At 35.4% G+C, this 14,754-nt stretch overlaps 3 protein-coding genes across 3 annotated transcripts; 2 read left to right on the top strand and 1 right to left on the bottom strand.

The window, feature by feature from the left end:
• The first annotated feature begins 7,575 nt into the window (after positions 1-7,575).
• Positions 7,576-9,918, top strand: LOC17895934 (polygalacturonase 1 beta-like protein 3). Its single transcript, XM_006300819.2, has 2 exons — positions 7,576-7,774; positions 7,890-9,918. The coding sequence occupies exons 1-2, from the start codon at positions 7,724-7,726 to the stop codon at positions 9,714-9,716; spliced, it is 1,878 nt and encodes a 625-aa protein (XP_006300881.1). The 5' UTR covers positions 7,576-7,723; the 3' UTR covers positions 9,717-9,918.
• Positions 9,919-11,724: 1,806 nt separating this feature from the next.
• On the bottom strand, positions 11,725-13,156 carry LOC17895043 (F-box protein SKIP22). The gene has a single exon (XM_006302301.2). The coding sequence runs from the start codon at positions 13,148-13,150 to the stop codon at positions 11,975-11,977; it is 1,176 nt and encodes a 391-aa protein (XP_006302363.1). The 5' UTR covers positions 13,151-13,156; the 3' UTR covers positions 11,725-11,974.
• Positions 13,157-13,223: 67 nt separating this feature from the next.
• On the top strand, positions 13,224-14,742 carry LOC17895625 (protein NUCLEAR FUSION DEFECTIVE 6, chloroplastic/mitochondrial). Its single transcript, XM_006302972.2, has 3 exons — positions 13,224-13,578; positions 13,721-13,839; positions 14,382-14,742. Exons 1-3 carry the CDS (start codon positions 13,400-13,402, stop codon positions 14,399-14,401), a joined length of 318 nt encoding a protein of 105 aa, XP_006303034.1. The 5' UTR covers positions 13,224-13,399; the 3' UTR covers positions 14,402-14,742.
• Positions 14,743-14,754: the final 12 nt, after the last annotated feature.

Genomic DNA, 14,754 nt, shown 5'->3' with positions numbered 1-14,754 from the left:
CATATATAGGCAGGTCTAACTTCTTATTACATTTTTGGAAGCAACACGTTACTGTACAACATATCAATTACGACACGAACTGTTTCATATAATATTTATACCTAACAATGAAACAAAAGAAGGAATTGTTCATTTCACGGTTCTTACTTTGTTATATATTGGAAACAACGACTTGTAAAAACTTGGAGATGTAGAAAAAAAAATGAAAAGAGAAGAAGCTAATCATGTGAGGTAAAGAAGTCTCATGGGGGCATAAACTCATTATAATACTTTGGGACAAACCACGTTTGCGATGGGGACCTTCATCATTTCATGTACTATTCACTCATTTATACAAATTCTAATGTTGTAAGGGACGTTATGATTACATTACCCATGAATAAATGTTTAGAGACTTTGTTTTTTTTATATAGAGAGACAGGAGCATTCGAGTTCATTCATAGTAGGCTTTAAATTTCAATGATGTCTTTAATCCGGTACTGAGCCAGTAAAATAATGCATTGTTTAGGTATATAGTAGAATAATACTAATTTATAAGAAAAATCAAAGTAAACAGAGAGGAAATTTTTTTTTTTCATATTATTGCAGGGAGAAGAAAATTGTTCTCATCTCCTTTTTTTTTTTTTTTTTTTTTTTTTTTTTGCTTTTTGTTCAGAAAAGCTGTAATATTTCTTTCGTGCTTATTTTAGTTTGATTAATTCAAAAATAAAATATAAAAATAGCACATCAGTTTGTTACTCTACTTTTTTCTCATCAAACTCCAATAAGGCTCCTCATTCTTAATTTTCCCTTGAATTATGCATTTTCCAATTTCCACGACTATGAACAAAATCAACCCCACAAGGATATATAATTGTACTGCAAAATATATAATTGATAATGATATTAGATGATGATATAATATATAGTTATATACAAACATGAGAATTTTCAGGAAAATACCACTTTAGATGAATCTCAATTAATAAAAAAAGTACCATGAGATAATATATACAATATATAGTCTAATTTAGTGAAACCTAAGTCACAAGAAAAGAAAAATTACTGATATTTTTGTTTTCGACGTAGGTTTTAACTTTTATCACAAAAATAATTAAAGATAATTTTGGGGATTCATATCTTATCCAACACATAGTACTGAGGAAAAGCTGGAGTTGTGTGTTGCTACTTGCTACTGAGATTGATTAAATAGTTGGATCGCATGTGAACATTTTTAATAATTAAAAGATATTTATGTTCTTGGCAACTAATCACGATTATATAACATATTTTTCGCAGCTTATTCTATTTTTAAATTGCCGTTTCACCTTGGCATCTGTCTATATATGTATATCAACCAAAATCACTTTAGTTAATGGTTAGTGAAAACCCTTAATAGTTGATGTTTTATGTATATTAACAAATGGGAGTAAGTACTATAGAAGTAGCCGCTAAACGGCTAAAGAGTAGTGTTATGGTTAAGACAATGCAAAATCATTATTTATAACCAAGGTACAAAAATGAAGTGTTTAACTATGTAATGCTTTCAATAGTAAACATTTTTTGCTTTAAATTTTACATATAAAGCAACAATGTGACTGATTTTTTTTATCTTTTTTTTGGTGAAAATGCTAATATTATGATTTCTAGTTATTTTTTTTTTGTGAATTAACTAACAGTACTAAGGTTTCAATTTTCAGTATTCATTCCTTTGACGAATCAACGATCATAAAAAGTGTTGGGTTATTAAAAAAAAAAAACAAGAAACAAAAAGCCAAAAGAAAAATCTCACATTCTCTTGTTTTAATCGAATCAACAGATCCCAAAACTCCAAAAATCACCGAATATGTTATACAGTTTCATCACTAAAGATTTCTAAAAGAGAAGAAAATTCACATGTGTAATATATATGATGATTACGTACGTAAAATAAATTATTACTGGCCACATCAACGGGTGAATCTTTTTGTAAAGGAAGAAGGCTTGGAAAATCCCAAAAATTGTTAACATGTGTACGTCCCTAAGATGTCGTGACTTTTTCCTCAGTTTAAATTATACACACAGAAACTATCACAGTTCAGTAGTGAGATACGTCGTCGACTCTGCAAGAAATTCAATAAACAACAATAATACCAAACACAACTAAGATTATATATGTCATTACTTACAGGAATCTTTTGTGAAGAAGAATATAAACTATGTACATATTGGTCGACCTTAACAAGTTGCTTCCGCATTTAGAATTAAAAACATACATGGATTAGTTATATATATATATATATATATATAGTCGGTCGTCACATGATGAATGATGCAATGCAACACATGGTCTCTCTGTTGTATCCGGCTTGTTCATTTAATTACGACTTTGATTAATGGATAGTTTAATGATTATGCTTCTTGTTTCATTAACCTTCTATAAGTAGTAAGAAAAACTACTCAATATTGGTCAGGTGGTACGTATTTCATTTCAATTAGTTCATTATAACTAACTATTTTTTCATCATTCCAAACTTAATCAATATCGTTTCATAGCTGTACGTAGTAAGACATCTAAGTAAATGAGTTATTAGAAATGAAAGAGTGATCATCATCAACACAACAATTAATGATGGAGCACAAACATTCTCTGTTTTTATCTTAACATCTCATATGCGTTTGACTGTTTGGTGAATCTAATAAATTGGATGCTCACTGATACACAAAATTTTCAAGTCCGCATCTCATTAATATATGGGACAGTTAACTATAAGCGTACGGAACTATTTATAATTAATGTTTATACATTAAAATTGGTCAAGCGTCGTCATGTGGGTGTGTTAATCTCTTCATCATCATTAATGAGATTCAGTAATTATATTAACCTCATCAACCGTTAAAAATATATATATAGACGAACATGCAGCTTGATCTCTCTCATCTTACAATGTATATATGCAAGAGTTAGCATGTGGATGTTATGTTTGTACATACGAATCACGACAGAGTATGTCTGTCGTATAGCATAGCTAGAATCTATACTTCAACGAGTTCAAGTTCTGTCTTATTATATACCCCCCTTATAATAATATACTAGTATATAATACTTATATGCGGCTTCTTAATTACTTAAAAAAATTTGCGATATATATGGGACTCTTATGACTTATCTATGACAAGTTTATAAAAGAAGGGGAAATCAGGAAACGAGTTGTGGTCCAAAATTTTATTGTATATCTTCTATCTACACACAGAATGATATGCAATCTATTATGTAACTATAGTCATATATGAAAATGAAACTCCTAAAATATGAGAATAACGAGAACTGAATTAAGAGATAATATTTTGTTCAAGAAAAAAGAAAGAATTAAGAGATAATATCAAATATATCACAAGACCATGTCGGGTTTACAAAAAGTACCTCGTATATAGATAGAGAATTCTTAACATATTGTTAAAAAGTTGTATATTTGAGAAGAATTGAGTGTGTGATATATTGTAAAATTTGTTTTAAAATTTAAGTTAAATATATTAAATATACGTTTATTCACAATATATCTTCTTTGTTTTACTTGGTCAACTAAAAAACAAAATCTTAATACTTTATTTTTAACGTACAGACATAATTTGCTTGTCAGTAAATTTTACCAAGAAACATGCGCAGAGGAGCATAAAGATTAAATGAGGCAGTGCCGACAAGGGCCACAGTAATGATTTCATGAGTGCGAAAGGCTGTAAAAAAAAAAAAAAAAAAACTCATTTGGTATAATAAGTTAGGAAATAACCACCACGACTAAAGATTGAGTGCAAATAAAACATGTTATAAAATCGATAGGTTTCGTTATCTTATCACAAGTATTGTTAGTAAAAGAATCTCTAACGACCAATGTACTATAATTAGTCAAATCATTTACACGAATTTACCAATCCTCAAGAAGTTGAAAACGTGGGTTTAATTAGAAGAGTTTGAATCTTTGAAGTGCTTTAGTTTTTGTTGTAGTCATGAGCCATTGAATTCAAAACGCATCTCCCACTAAAAGAAGAGAAAGCAAAAGGGAACATAAAAATAAAAGTAGACATCAAAGACAATGTACCAGCAGCTACCAGTGACCACTAACATAGCCACGCGGTTTTGCATTTTAGATTCTCACCATACTTACTAAACAAGAATGCATGGTAACATGTTGCTATGATTGTATATCGTATTTGGTACTTGAGTAATGCACGATCAATTCCATTATTAGATTACTACAAGTGTTCCTCTCCTTGGTAAGAATTTTACTATTAAATTCATCTTATAAATCTTGATGAAAATGGGAGTTGGAAATATATATCCACCAGTAATGTTACAGAGTGTTGGGTGAAATATTTAATGGCATTTGCTTACTTACATTTACAATAAGAGATATTATTGCTGCTGTAAACCATAAATATCCGATCCAACCATGGCCATATTAATTGGAAAAAGCTAGGTGACAAAAACTTACATCCATGTCAATGCCGCTGCAAACTCGCACTCCCAAAAGAATGTACATGTCATCATCTCGTCATGCATACTCATATGTACACATATGTGGAATCGCATAGATCAGTCCACTTAGTTGCAACTTGTGTATATATAAGTGGCGTGACGCCTGTTTGACACTTATAAAAAAGTATTGGAGGAGGGGGTAAAGCTATTAGTTTAATTTGTGTTATCCAAAACTAATACTAATAATTTAAGTTAATCCTCCTACATTGCGAGTCATATTATACACAATAACACGGGGACCATGACTCGTATTTCATGTTATTGTGTTTTTTTTTTTTTTTGTATATAGTTTAATCTATGGGCATCGATGTCTAGTCAAGCCAAGACGAAACCGGGAATGTGCCACTCTACTCATCGCAAAGACGAGTTAGTTCTGTCTCATTAGTATTTAGATCACATTATCACAAAAAAGCTATCTTTGTAACTTGTAAGCTTTTGATATTGAATTAATATTCGAATTACCACGAAATAGTCACAACGACAAGCTTTTTAACAAAATGTTAAGAATCACAAACGTGAACTCATGATGTCGAATACCAAAATGACCCTTATCGTCTTCAACAGTAGTACTGATTTGCCACTCTCACGAGCATTAGTAACGAGAGATAAATAATGCTCGAAACTTTTTTTTCTTCTAATCTTGATAATTTTATTCAATAATGTGATTTTTGCGGGTTCACTGACTATTAACGAATCTTTACTCAGTTCCTTCCACTTATTATAACAACACGTACCCATTACTTTTTTGGCTGGAGGCAAAATTAAAAAAAAAACGCGTTTCATTGCAAAGTTGCAAACCATTGAGTCCATGGCGCGTGGCTTTATGTCGGACCAACAAATTACTGTTTGGCTTTTTGAACTCGACCTGATCAGACCGAACCGTGCTTCTGGTTGTCGACCAAGAACATAAGTTAACTATGGTCCGCCGAAAGTAGCAACTTCAATTATGTAAGCTAAGTTTTAGATTCATAAAGTAGTATCAGTAACGAAGTCTGTAAAAACTTATATTAAAGCAATCTTTTTAACTTTTACCATCTATGGTTTTAGCTTTTAAATTTAGGCATAGTGACAAAAATTTATAAACCAAAACTATGAACACATTTTCGAGTCTCTCTCTCCCCCCGTGAAGAGACCACACTAGAAGCTTGATTGGTACGTAGACCATTAGTTGGTTACAGTACAAGGCGTTATGGTACGTTCCAAATAAAATTTGACAGTAGAACTAACTTTGTGTTGAAGACGTGTGACTACAAAAATATGTATTTGGCTTCAAAGACGTAATTTTTAATAAAATACTGAAATTGTAGGAATTAAAATGTATGATAGTAACAAAAAAGTTATTTGGATAACTAATATTTCTAACTTGCTAGCTAGCTAGTTACCAACATGTGAGTGTTTAAAAATGTAACATCGATCGATCAAGAATTCGTCATCAGATATAACCAACGAAAGACTACTACACAAAGTTACTATAAAAGGGTTATACTGGAGTACTTGAATAGTTGTTGGTTCATCAGTTATACACAGTTACTATACATAGATTTACCCTAGTCTTCTTCAGTAGTTGTTGGTCATCAATTGCTGTAGCCTTTTGTTGGTCAAAGGTAATTTGAAAATAGGCTGTTAAAAAAAGTTTAGCTTCTGACTATATTGTAACGACAACAACTGCAGTAAATTGTGACATTAAGGCATGATGCATGCATTCATATCGTTCGCTCATAAGATTCGATACATTAATATAAACTTCAGAAGACAGATCGATCGATGTTGAACCATATTGGTCTGATAAAATACGTGTATGCGTTTATAATGTTCTTAAGATTTGGTGGTTTAAAACCATGCTTAGCCATGTTTACACAAAATTTTATATCAAGTATCAATCAAATAAACCATTACGGGTTACAAGTTAAAAAACGTTTGACGGAAAATACTTGATTAGGACTTTAGGATAGTACACATACATATTTGTATGTTGTTGACGTCATATTTCAGCTAGATAAATACCTTTTAAAATTATTTTGGTAATATAATTCCATAAGAAAAGATGACACGAGAGCTGTATTATGTGATTTTTATTGTTCTAGACTATTTGGAGTGCAGAATAATCAGTAGATGTTAGTGATTCATATTTTATACTCATCAATACAATTATTTTGTAAAATCCATTTATAAATGATCCTTTTTTCATTGTTATATACATTAACATAATTATTATTGTATATATATAAATATCAAAGTGGAACGTATGGGCCAGTTTTGAGTCGTTGTTGTTGGACGACAATGATAATACTATAATATAAAAGTATATAACAGATCAGAAACAATAATAATATAACTTAAAAAATTGTAGATAAATGTATTGGCATCTTCAAATGTGGTTTCAGTTCCCCATAGTAAGCTGTTTTAACAAATGAAATGGTGTCGATAAGTTAAAAAAAAACCATTAGACTAGAAGACAAACCAGAAAATATACACAAGAGTCTTCTTGAACATTACCATTATTTTTATTTTATTTGTCTTCTTCTCTATATGATTATCATATAACTCAAGAACATCTCCGAAATATAGGTACAGCTTTCATTGCTCTTTTTGTTTTTTGGACGGTTAAAAAAGTTAATAACCGTTAAATTTAGATACTCGTAACCGGTTTTGAAAACGCGTTACTAAACCGGTTACAGCAAAAAAAAAAAAGTCCCACTTCAATTTTGTTTTTTTTTCCTGCTTCTTCTAAAAATGAAAACTCTACGCTTGTCACTCTCTTTCTGCTGTCCCTATTTTCACTCCAATCTTTTTCTAAACTTTTATTTATTTCCCCCTTTCATTATCCTGTTCTTACTAATAATTTCTTCCTCAAAACTTTTTTTTTAAAAATCAAAAATCTAAAAACATTTATTAATTCACAAGACTTATACCAACTATACATAAATAACTAATAAATTAAAAAAGTTGATATCCAAAAAAAAAAAAAAAGGTTATAATTTAATTGTGTAGGGTTTAGAGTTTATGTACAAAAACATAATTGTTATATAATAAGCTTTTTTTTTGCCTTCTATATATATCCAATACTTACTCTTATCATATATATATATATATTACACAAATCAGCAACTCTCTCAAAACCCATCAAAGCCCACCAATCTCATCTCCTCTGCTCTCTCCATATCTTTTTTATTCTTCCTTCTCTCTCACTTAGCAGAAAGAAGAAGAAGGAGAAGAAACAACAACACCAAAATGCTCAAACAGTTCCTTCTTCTCCAATCCTTCTCCTTGTTCCTCTTCAATGTAAACAAACCACCACTCTCTTCAAATGATTCTATTTGATTGTTTTTATTATATAGTTTGATTCGAATTTTTGTTACTATTTTGGAATTTATTTGGATTTTTATTGGCAATGTAGGTTGTTATCGTCGGAGGACGTGTAATCGGCGGCGGTTTCTCGGCGGAGGAGAATCCATTCACACCGAAAGCATCTTTAGTTCGTTACTGGAACAAAGAGATCCGTAACGTATCTCCCAGATCGGAGTTTTTAATCTCCAAAGCCTCGCCACTCAACGCCGTGGACTCAGCCACTTTCTCCAAACTCGCCGCCACCAACTCGCTCCCGACTCGTTTTCCCGATTTCTGCTCCGCCGCCAATCTCTTCTGTTTCCCTGACTTAGGAGCGAGTCTCGAGAAACACGAAGACGACGTCAAGTTCTCCACTTACGACCAGAAGAACTTCACTAACTACGGCAGCGGTCGCGCCGGAGGAGCCGACTCGTTCAAAAACTACTCCAAAGACGCCAATGTCGTGACCGATTCGTTCCGGAGATACAGCCGTAACGCGGCGGGACACGACGATAAGTTCACCGTCTACGGAGAAAGCAGCAACGTCGTCGAGGAAGGATTCAACTCATACGGAACATTCGGAACCGGCGGCGCCGGAGAGTTCACTAACTACCAAAACAACGTGAACAACCCGACGAGTCGATTCACGGCGTATTCAGACGGAGGAAACGGTCGAAGTCAATCATTCAAAACCTACACGCACGACGCTAACGCCGGCGAAGGCCAATCCTTCACGAGCTACGGCAAAAACGGAAACGGGCTCCCGAACAAGTTCGCTTCTTACGGCGCCTCCTCCAACGTAATCGGCTCCGGATTCTCAAACTACGGCGAGAGCGGAAACGCCGCCAACGACACCTTCACCAGCTACGGAACCGACGGGAATGTGCCGCAGAACAATTTCAAAAACTACGGCGCTTCCGGTAACTCCGCCGTGGACACATTCGCGAATTACAGAGATAAGGCCAACGTCGGCGACGATTCCTTCTCTTCCTACGCCAAAGATTCGAATTCCGAGAAGGTCAATTTCGTAAATTACGGTCAATCATTCAATCCCGGTTCGGAGACTTTCACCGGTTATGGCAAAGGAGCTGAAAACCACAAAATCAGTTTCAAAACCTATACTCCCAACTCCACCTTCAAGGACTACAACAAAAACGGCGTCGCTTTCGCCAAATACAACGCTTCTTCTGCAACAAACTCCGTCGGCGATGGCAAAACCGTGAATAAGTGGATCGAACCGGGCAAATTCTTCAGGGAAGCGTCGCTTAAAGAAGGCACAGTGATCCCTATGCCCGATATCAAAGATAAAATGCCGAAAAGGTCGTTTTTACCCCGGAGTATAATCACGAAACTACCCTTCTCCACTTCCAAACTCGGCGAGATCAAGAGGATCTTCCACGCCGGAGAGAACTCGACGATGGGAGGGATAATCACCGACGCGGTGACGGAGTGCGAGAGACCACCGAGCGTCGGAGAGACGAAGCGATGCGTCGGCTCGGCTGAGGACATGATCGACTTCGCGACGTCGGTGCTTGGCCGCAGCGTGGTGCTGAGAACCACAGAGAACGTGGCAGGGTCAAAGCAGAAGGTCGTGATCGGAAAAGTCAACGGGATCAACGGCGGGAAGGTGACGAAAGCGGTGTCGTGTCACCAGAGCTTGTACCCGTACCTGATGTATTACTGCCACTCCGTGCCTAAGGTTCGGGTGTACGAAGCTGACCTCCTGGAGTTGGATAGTAAGAAGAAGATTAACCACGGGATCGCCATCTGTCACATGGACACGTCATCATGGGGTGCGAGCCATGGAGCTTTCTTAGCTCTCGGGTCAAAACCGGGTCGGATCGAAGTGTGTCACTGGATATTTGAGAACGACATGAACTGGGCTATCGCTGATTAGAAGATTCATCATTGGTTCGATCCACTTTATCAAAAAATTATATGATTATGGGGTTTTTTTTTTACATAGAGGAATGTTAATTTTCTACTTATTATATTTTGGAAGTGTTTTTTTTCTTTTTTTTTCAGTAACATGTAAAGGACTTGTTACTGAATAAATATGTGGGCGGTACGAATAAAAAAAAAAAAAGATTTTTAGTGAATGTCTGTTGAAAGCTGAGTTTAATGAATGGTTCGGTTGGACTGGTTGGTTGATTATGAAAAATTGAAATGGATATAACATAATATAAGAAGATGGATAGGGACAGTGATGGTGTGTTTTCACAAATACATGTGCTGAGTTATGTCCACAAAAGTGTAGAGAGATGAGGTGGACTATATGTGCCACCCAATTTGTTTTTGTATAATAAATATTATTATTCTTAAGATCATGTATAGAGGAGAGAAAAGAAAAGAGTCACGAGCTTGGCTTATATTATCAATGGGACAAACAAATGCGTAATGAGGGTAGCACATATTTTGGCCTTGTGGCTCCTGTGAAACATTTTTTAATATCAGATTTTTTGTTCTGTGTTTGTTTTTATTTTGTTGGGAGTTTTCGTGAGCCGACATTAACAATATGTAACACTTTATTTATTTTTTCTCGCATGACTCTTTGTGTCTTGTGAGAGATTTGTTTTTGTTTGAGTGTTGAGTGAGTGAGTACATTGGATTAGTCAACTGTGAGTCTTGTCTTTGGCAACTTCCGGTTAGTATCACAAGTTAAATAAATAGTAGTATACGCGTTAACACATCAAAATGGATACGTGTGTGGCCATCTTTGCTTATTGTCAATAGCTGTTTTTAAAATTTGTGTGTAAAACGATATGCCAAAAAAGTCTACATTTCCAAATATAGAACAAGCTTGTTTACATGTTCAATTTTATAGAGACTATTCACTATTATTGTCTCTAAAACTAAACATGTATCATCATAACTCATAAATTTGAGGGAACTTTATTATATTGAATCATATTTGCAGTTAGACCTACTTCGATTTAATATGTATGTCTTTATCAGACGTGATTTATATACCGAACAAAAGACAAAACAGCATGTGTAATCAAAACTTAATCTCCTACATCATTATCGCGCAAATAATGGTTTTTTGATCTTTCCCTCTTAATCATTTTATTGATACAACCTGTTCATAAATATGTTCATGTTTTTAGTTCAATGATTTAAAGGACACAATCGTTGATTTTTTTGACAAATGTTACCTAACTCATATTTTAAAAACATAACATATCATTCTTCTTTTTGTAATCTAATCTAACATAACATATAATTTATCTAGTAACAATCCATCACTTTCAATTACTGACTCAACTATTTGGCATGTTATGTTTGTTGCTTTATTTCCCTTTAATTTAGGACTATTTGAAGTTTACTTACATCTATCACGTGGTTTTGCATTACCAACATAAAAAAAAAAAAAAAAAAAGTGAATATGATCTCTGTCATCATCGTACGTATTGAACGAGAGGCCAGTGAGGTGTTGTGAAACTCAGAACCAGAAGCGATGTTTTGTAATGGAAATCACAAAGAACACAACAACGTCGTAGCTTGTTTGGTTAATGTGATACGTATTTACAAGTTTCACGGTTTTTGTCAAAGATGCTATGACAATGTAAACAGAGAGCTAGAGAGAGTTATGGAGTTTGACCTCTGCGTGTGATCAGAAAGACCCAACTCATCCCTCTCTCTCTCTCTCTCCCCATTGAAGTTTGTTTCTTTACCTATCTCTCAACTAACTTAGTCCAAATCCATTATTGGAAAGAGGGATGCTGTTTTATGACAAAGGCATTTAAGTGTTGTGAGATCAAATCAACTTCAATAGAGTTTTCTGTGCTTTCGTCCTTTGCAGACTTCTCACTTCATTCAATTTGGATCCTTCCTACTACTAAATGTGTTAATTATCTGGTTCTTGTTTGTTGAGAAACAATCAAAGACTAAATGCCAATTCCATGTGAACTTCAACAACTCATCAGTTTCAGTATACTCTCTCTGCAAAATCCGATACAAACAATCTCATTCTTGAGCACTAGAAGAAGAAGAAGAAGAAGAAGAAGAAGAAGAAGAAGAAGTATAATATAAGTTTGAAATGCTCTTTACACAATCCTAAAATTTTAAAATTGCATATTTTCAAGATTTGAATACAAACAACATTCACATCTCCACCTGATTCAGTCAGGGACTCTTTCTTTATCTCTCAGCCTTTTAGTAGTATCCTCGTCCACGACCGAAGCTTCCAAAAATCCTTGTTATCTGAAAACAACTTTCAATGGCCCTGGCTCTTATCATAGAAAATTTTCCATGTTGCCTCCAATAACCAGCAAACCTCTCCTTCCAGTTAACCTCATCATTGCCTCCTCTCACAAGATCTTTACACACTTCCAAACATTTCTGCTTCCACAATTCATTGTCTGATGAAGTCAGTTCTCGCAGTTCAGTAGAAACACAGGCCAATGCCGCAATGTCCACACCGTGAAGCTGCTCTAGTATCTTGTGTTTTAGCTCTCGAGGTAGGATCACAAAGCAAGGTGGAAGTTCTAAGCCAAGTTTGTAGCAGAGATCAACCAAGAGAGGCGTGACAATACAATCTTTTATCCTTCTCCACCACACTCGAACCTCACGGTGGTGGACGCGCAAAGTATCTTCATTGTCGGATTCCGAAGTTTCCATAAGCAAATCAGCAGCATGCATATAGCTACTTTTATTAACGGACACCTTATCCACCAACATCTCCTCATTAAGATATCCATAAACTTCAACATCACCTAAATTCTCAAACTTCAGAGTGATGACTACTTCACTTCCACTAGCAATAACCGAAGATGGCAGAGTATACTTTAACGAGACTTCATTCACATCCGCAAAGCTAAAAGGCAAACCTAAATCAGGACCGAACAACACAAATCCAGATTCTAACATAACAGCATGAACAGTCATAACCACAGTTGTCAATTCCCAAGTGTCACCACATTTCTCCATCAATATCTTTTTCAAGAAGAGAGGTTCGCTTAACCTTTTTAAACCGGAGAGATTCATGCCGCCAAGCTCTTCTGCCTCTGCTTCATTCTGGCTTCTCGGAACAGAACCGGACTCTGCCGCTTCAGTCGCCTGATGATTCGTTTCCGATTTCGGAACAACAGCACTACAGTCAGAGGAATCGAGAGAGTAAGAGATGATATCACCGGACTTCACGCCGAGTGATTGGAGCGTAGCCTGAGACGAAACCTCGAGGAGCTCGTCGTTGAGATGAATCGATAAACGAACAGAGGAAGGAGACGGTTCTTTGATCTTTAGCTGGAGATCATGGAGAGTGCACTCATCGGAAAACTCGAAAGTTATGGTTTCGTTAGTCTCGAGGTTTCTCAAGTGTATCTTCTTCATCTTCGTAACGTAAATGGACAAGGAGAGGTGAGAACTGAGTTGTAGTAATAAGAGAAGCTGACAAGAGGCGGCGGAGAGAGCCAGAGATGATAACCGGTATTGATTTGATTCCCGGTTATCGGCCCAGTTCTTAATATTTATGGGCCGTATTGGATCCGTATCATTAAGATCCGACCCGACCCGAATTAAAACCCCACATTCGTAAATCACAGAAATGTCACCGAAGAGTTTGAGAGAAGAAGAGTAAACATGGCGGCCAACGGCATGAGAAGAGCTCTTCAGGTATCGTCATCCTCCGCGAAGATACTCTTCGGTCGTTCATCAGCGGCGTCTTCTAGTTCTAAGATCGGAAAATCCGCCGGAATTGCTTTCGGGAATGGATCATCTTCCTCATCTCGACCCTCACTTCGTAGACTGACATTTTCCAGGTTAAGCTCTCAAATCGTAGAAATGAGTGTATAAACACCTTATGCCTTTGGTAGTTTAGATCTAGTTTCAATGAATCTGCTGCTATGATGAAGAATTAGGGTTTATCTCTAAAATGGTATGATTGGGGTTTGTGTTGAGCAGGGTCCCTGTGGAACTGAGTGCAGGGGTTTCACTTATACCTTTACATAGTGTTACTGCTTCAGCTTTGCTCACTTCGTTGCTATCTCTGAGCAATCAAAATTGGAGTTGCTTATCTGAAGGTATTTGGCTTGTGTTCTTATAATCTTTCTTTGCGAGTGAATTTGATTTACAGCTCTTTTTTAGTCTCGTTTCATTGATGCTCATGATTGAAATTTAGGGAAATTGAATCACTAGTGGTGTTGTATGTTTAGAATTAAAGCTGATTCTGTAATTTTGTTTCCAGAGAAGGAGTAAATGTAGTCCAATTGGTAAATAGGATCTTGTTCATAAATGATCTGCTTGACATGCTAATACAAGTATAGCAATTGATCAGCTTTGTACAACAACATTCTTTTTCGTTGCATGTTTTACCACTAAAAAACTTGCAGAAGGAATTGAGTTTGAATTCATTGTCATATATGTCATACTATTGTTCCATTCTGAGGTCCTATCAGTGTCTGTCTTTCCAGACAAAGCAAATGGAACCTTACGGTAGTAAAATGTTGTATTGATTCACATTGACGAAAAACCAGTGGATTAGATTGTTCCAGAGTTGTGCTGTGTTGGTCTATTTGCACAGTGTCTAATGGCTCTAATCAAAGTATGCATTTGATATTTACAGGATTTGCTTCAACACTATAGCATGGCCTGCAAGTATTGTGTGATTTCAGGTGCCAGATGGCTAGTCAGATTCAAAAGAAACTTGTTTCATTTCATCGCGGCATTTTGCAGTTTTTTCTGAGAGGTTGAAGATATCAGAAGTACCAAAAGAAAGACAGACCTTTGTTTTCCTCTAAGGCCTACTTTGTTCTTTTTAGTTTATACAATTGTCATTTTCAATTGATGATTTCATTATCTTAGCATTTCTGCCTGGAAATAAACTAAGTCATTTTGATGAAGTTGTTCGTGTTCCCTTACCAAAACCAATAAAGATATTGTTATAGCGACCAAAAAGTGTATGAAACAGTTCGACTTTCTTGTAATTTTGTAGTCCC

This window comes from Capsella rubella, unplaced genomic scaffold (assembly GCF_000375325.1).
Source record: "Capsella rubella cultivar Monte Gargano unplaced genomic scaffold, Caprub1_0 scaffold_2, whole genome shotgun sequence".
NCBI classification, from domain to species: Eukaryota; Viridiplantae; Streptophyta; class Magnoliopsida; order Brassicales; family Brassicaceae; genus Capsella; species Capsella rubella.
The sequence above is the reverse complement of the archived record's forward strand: the minus strand, read 5'-3'. Positions and strand labels throughout refer to the sequence as shown.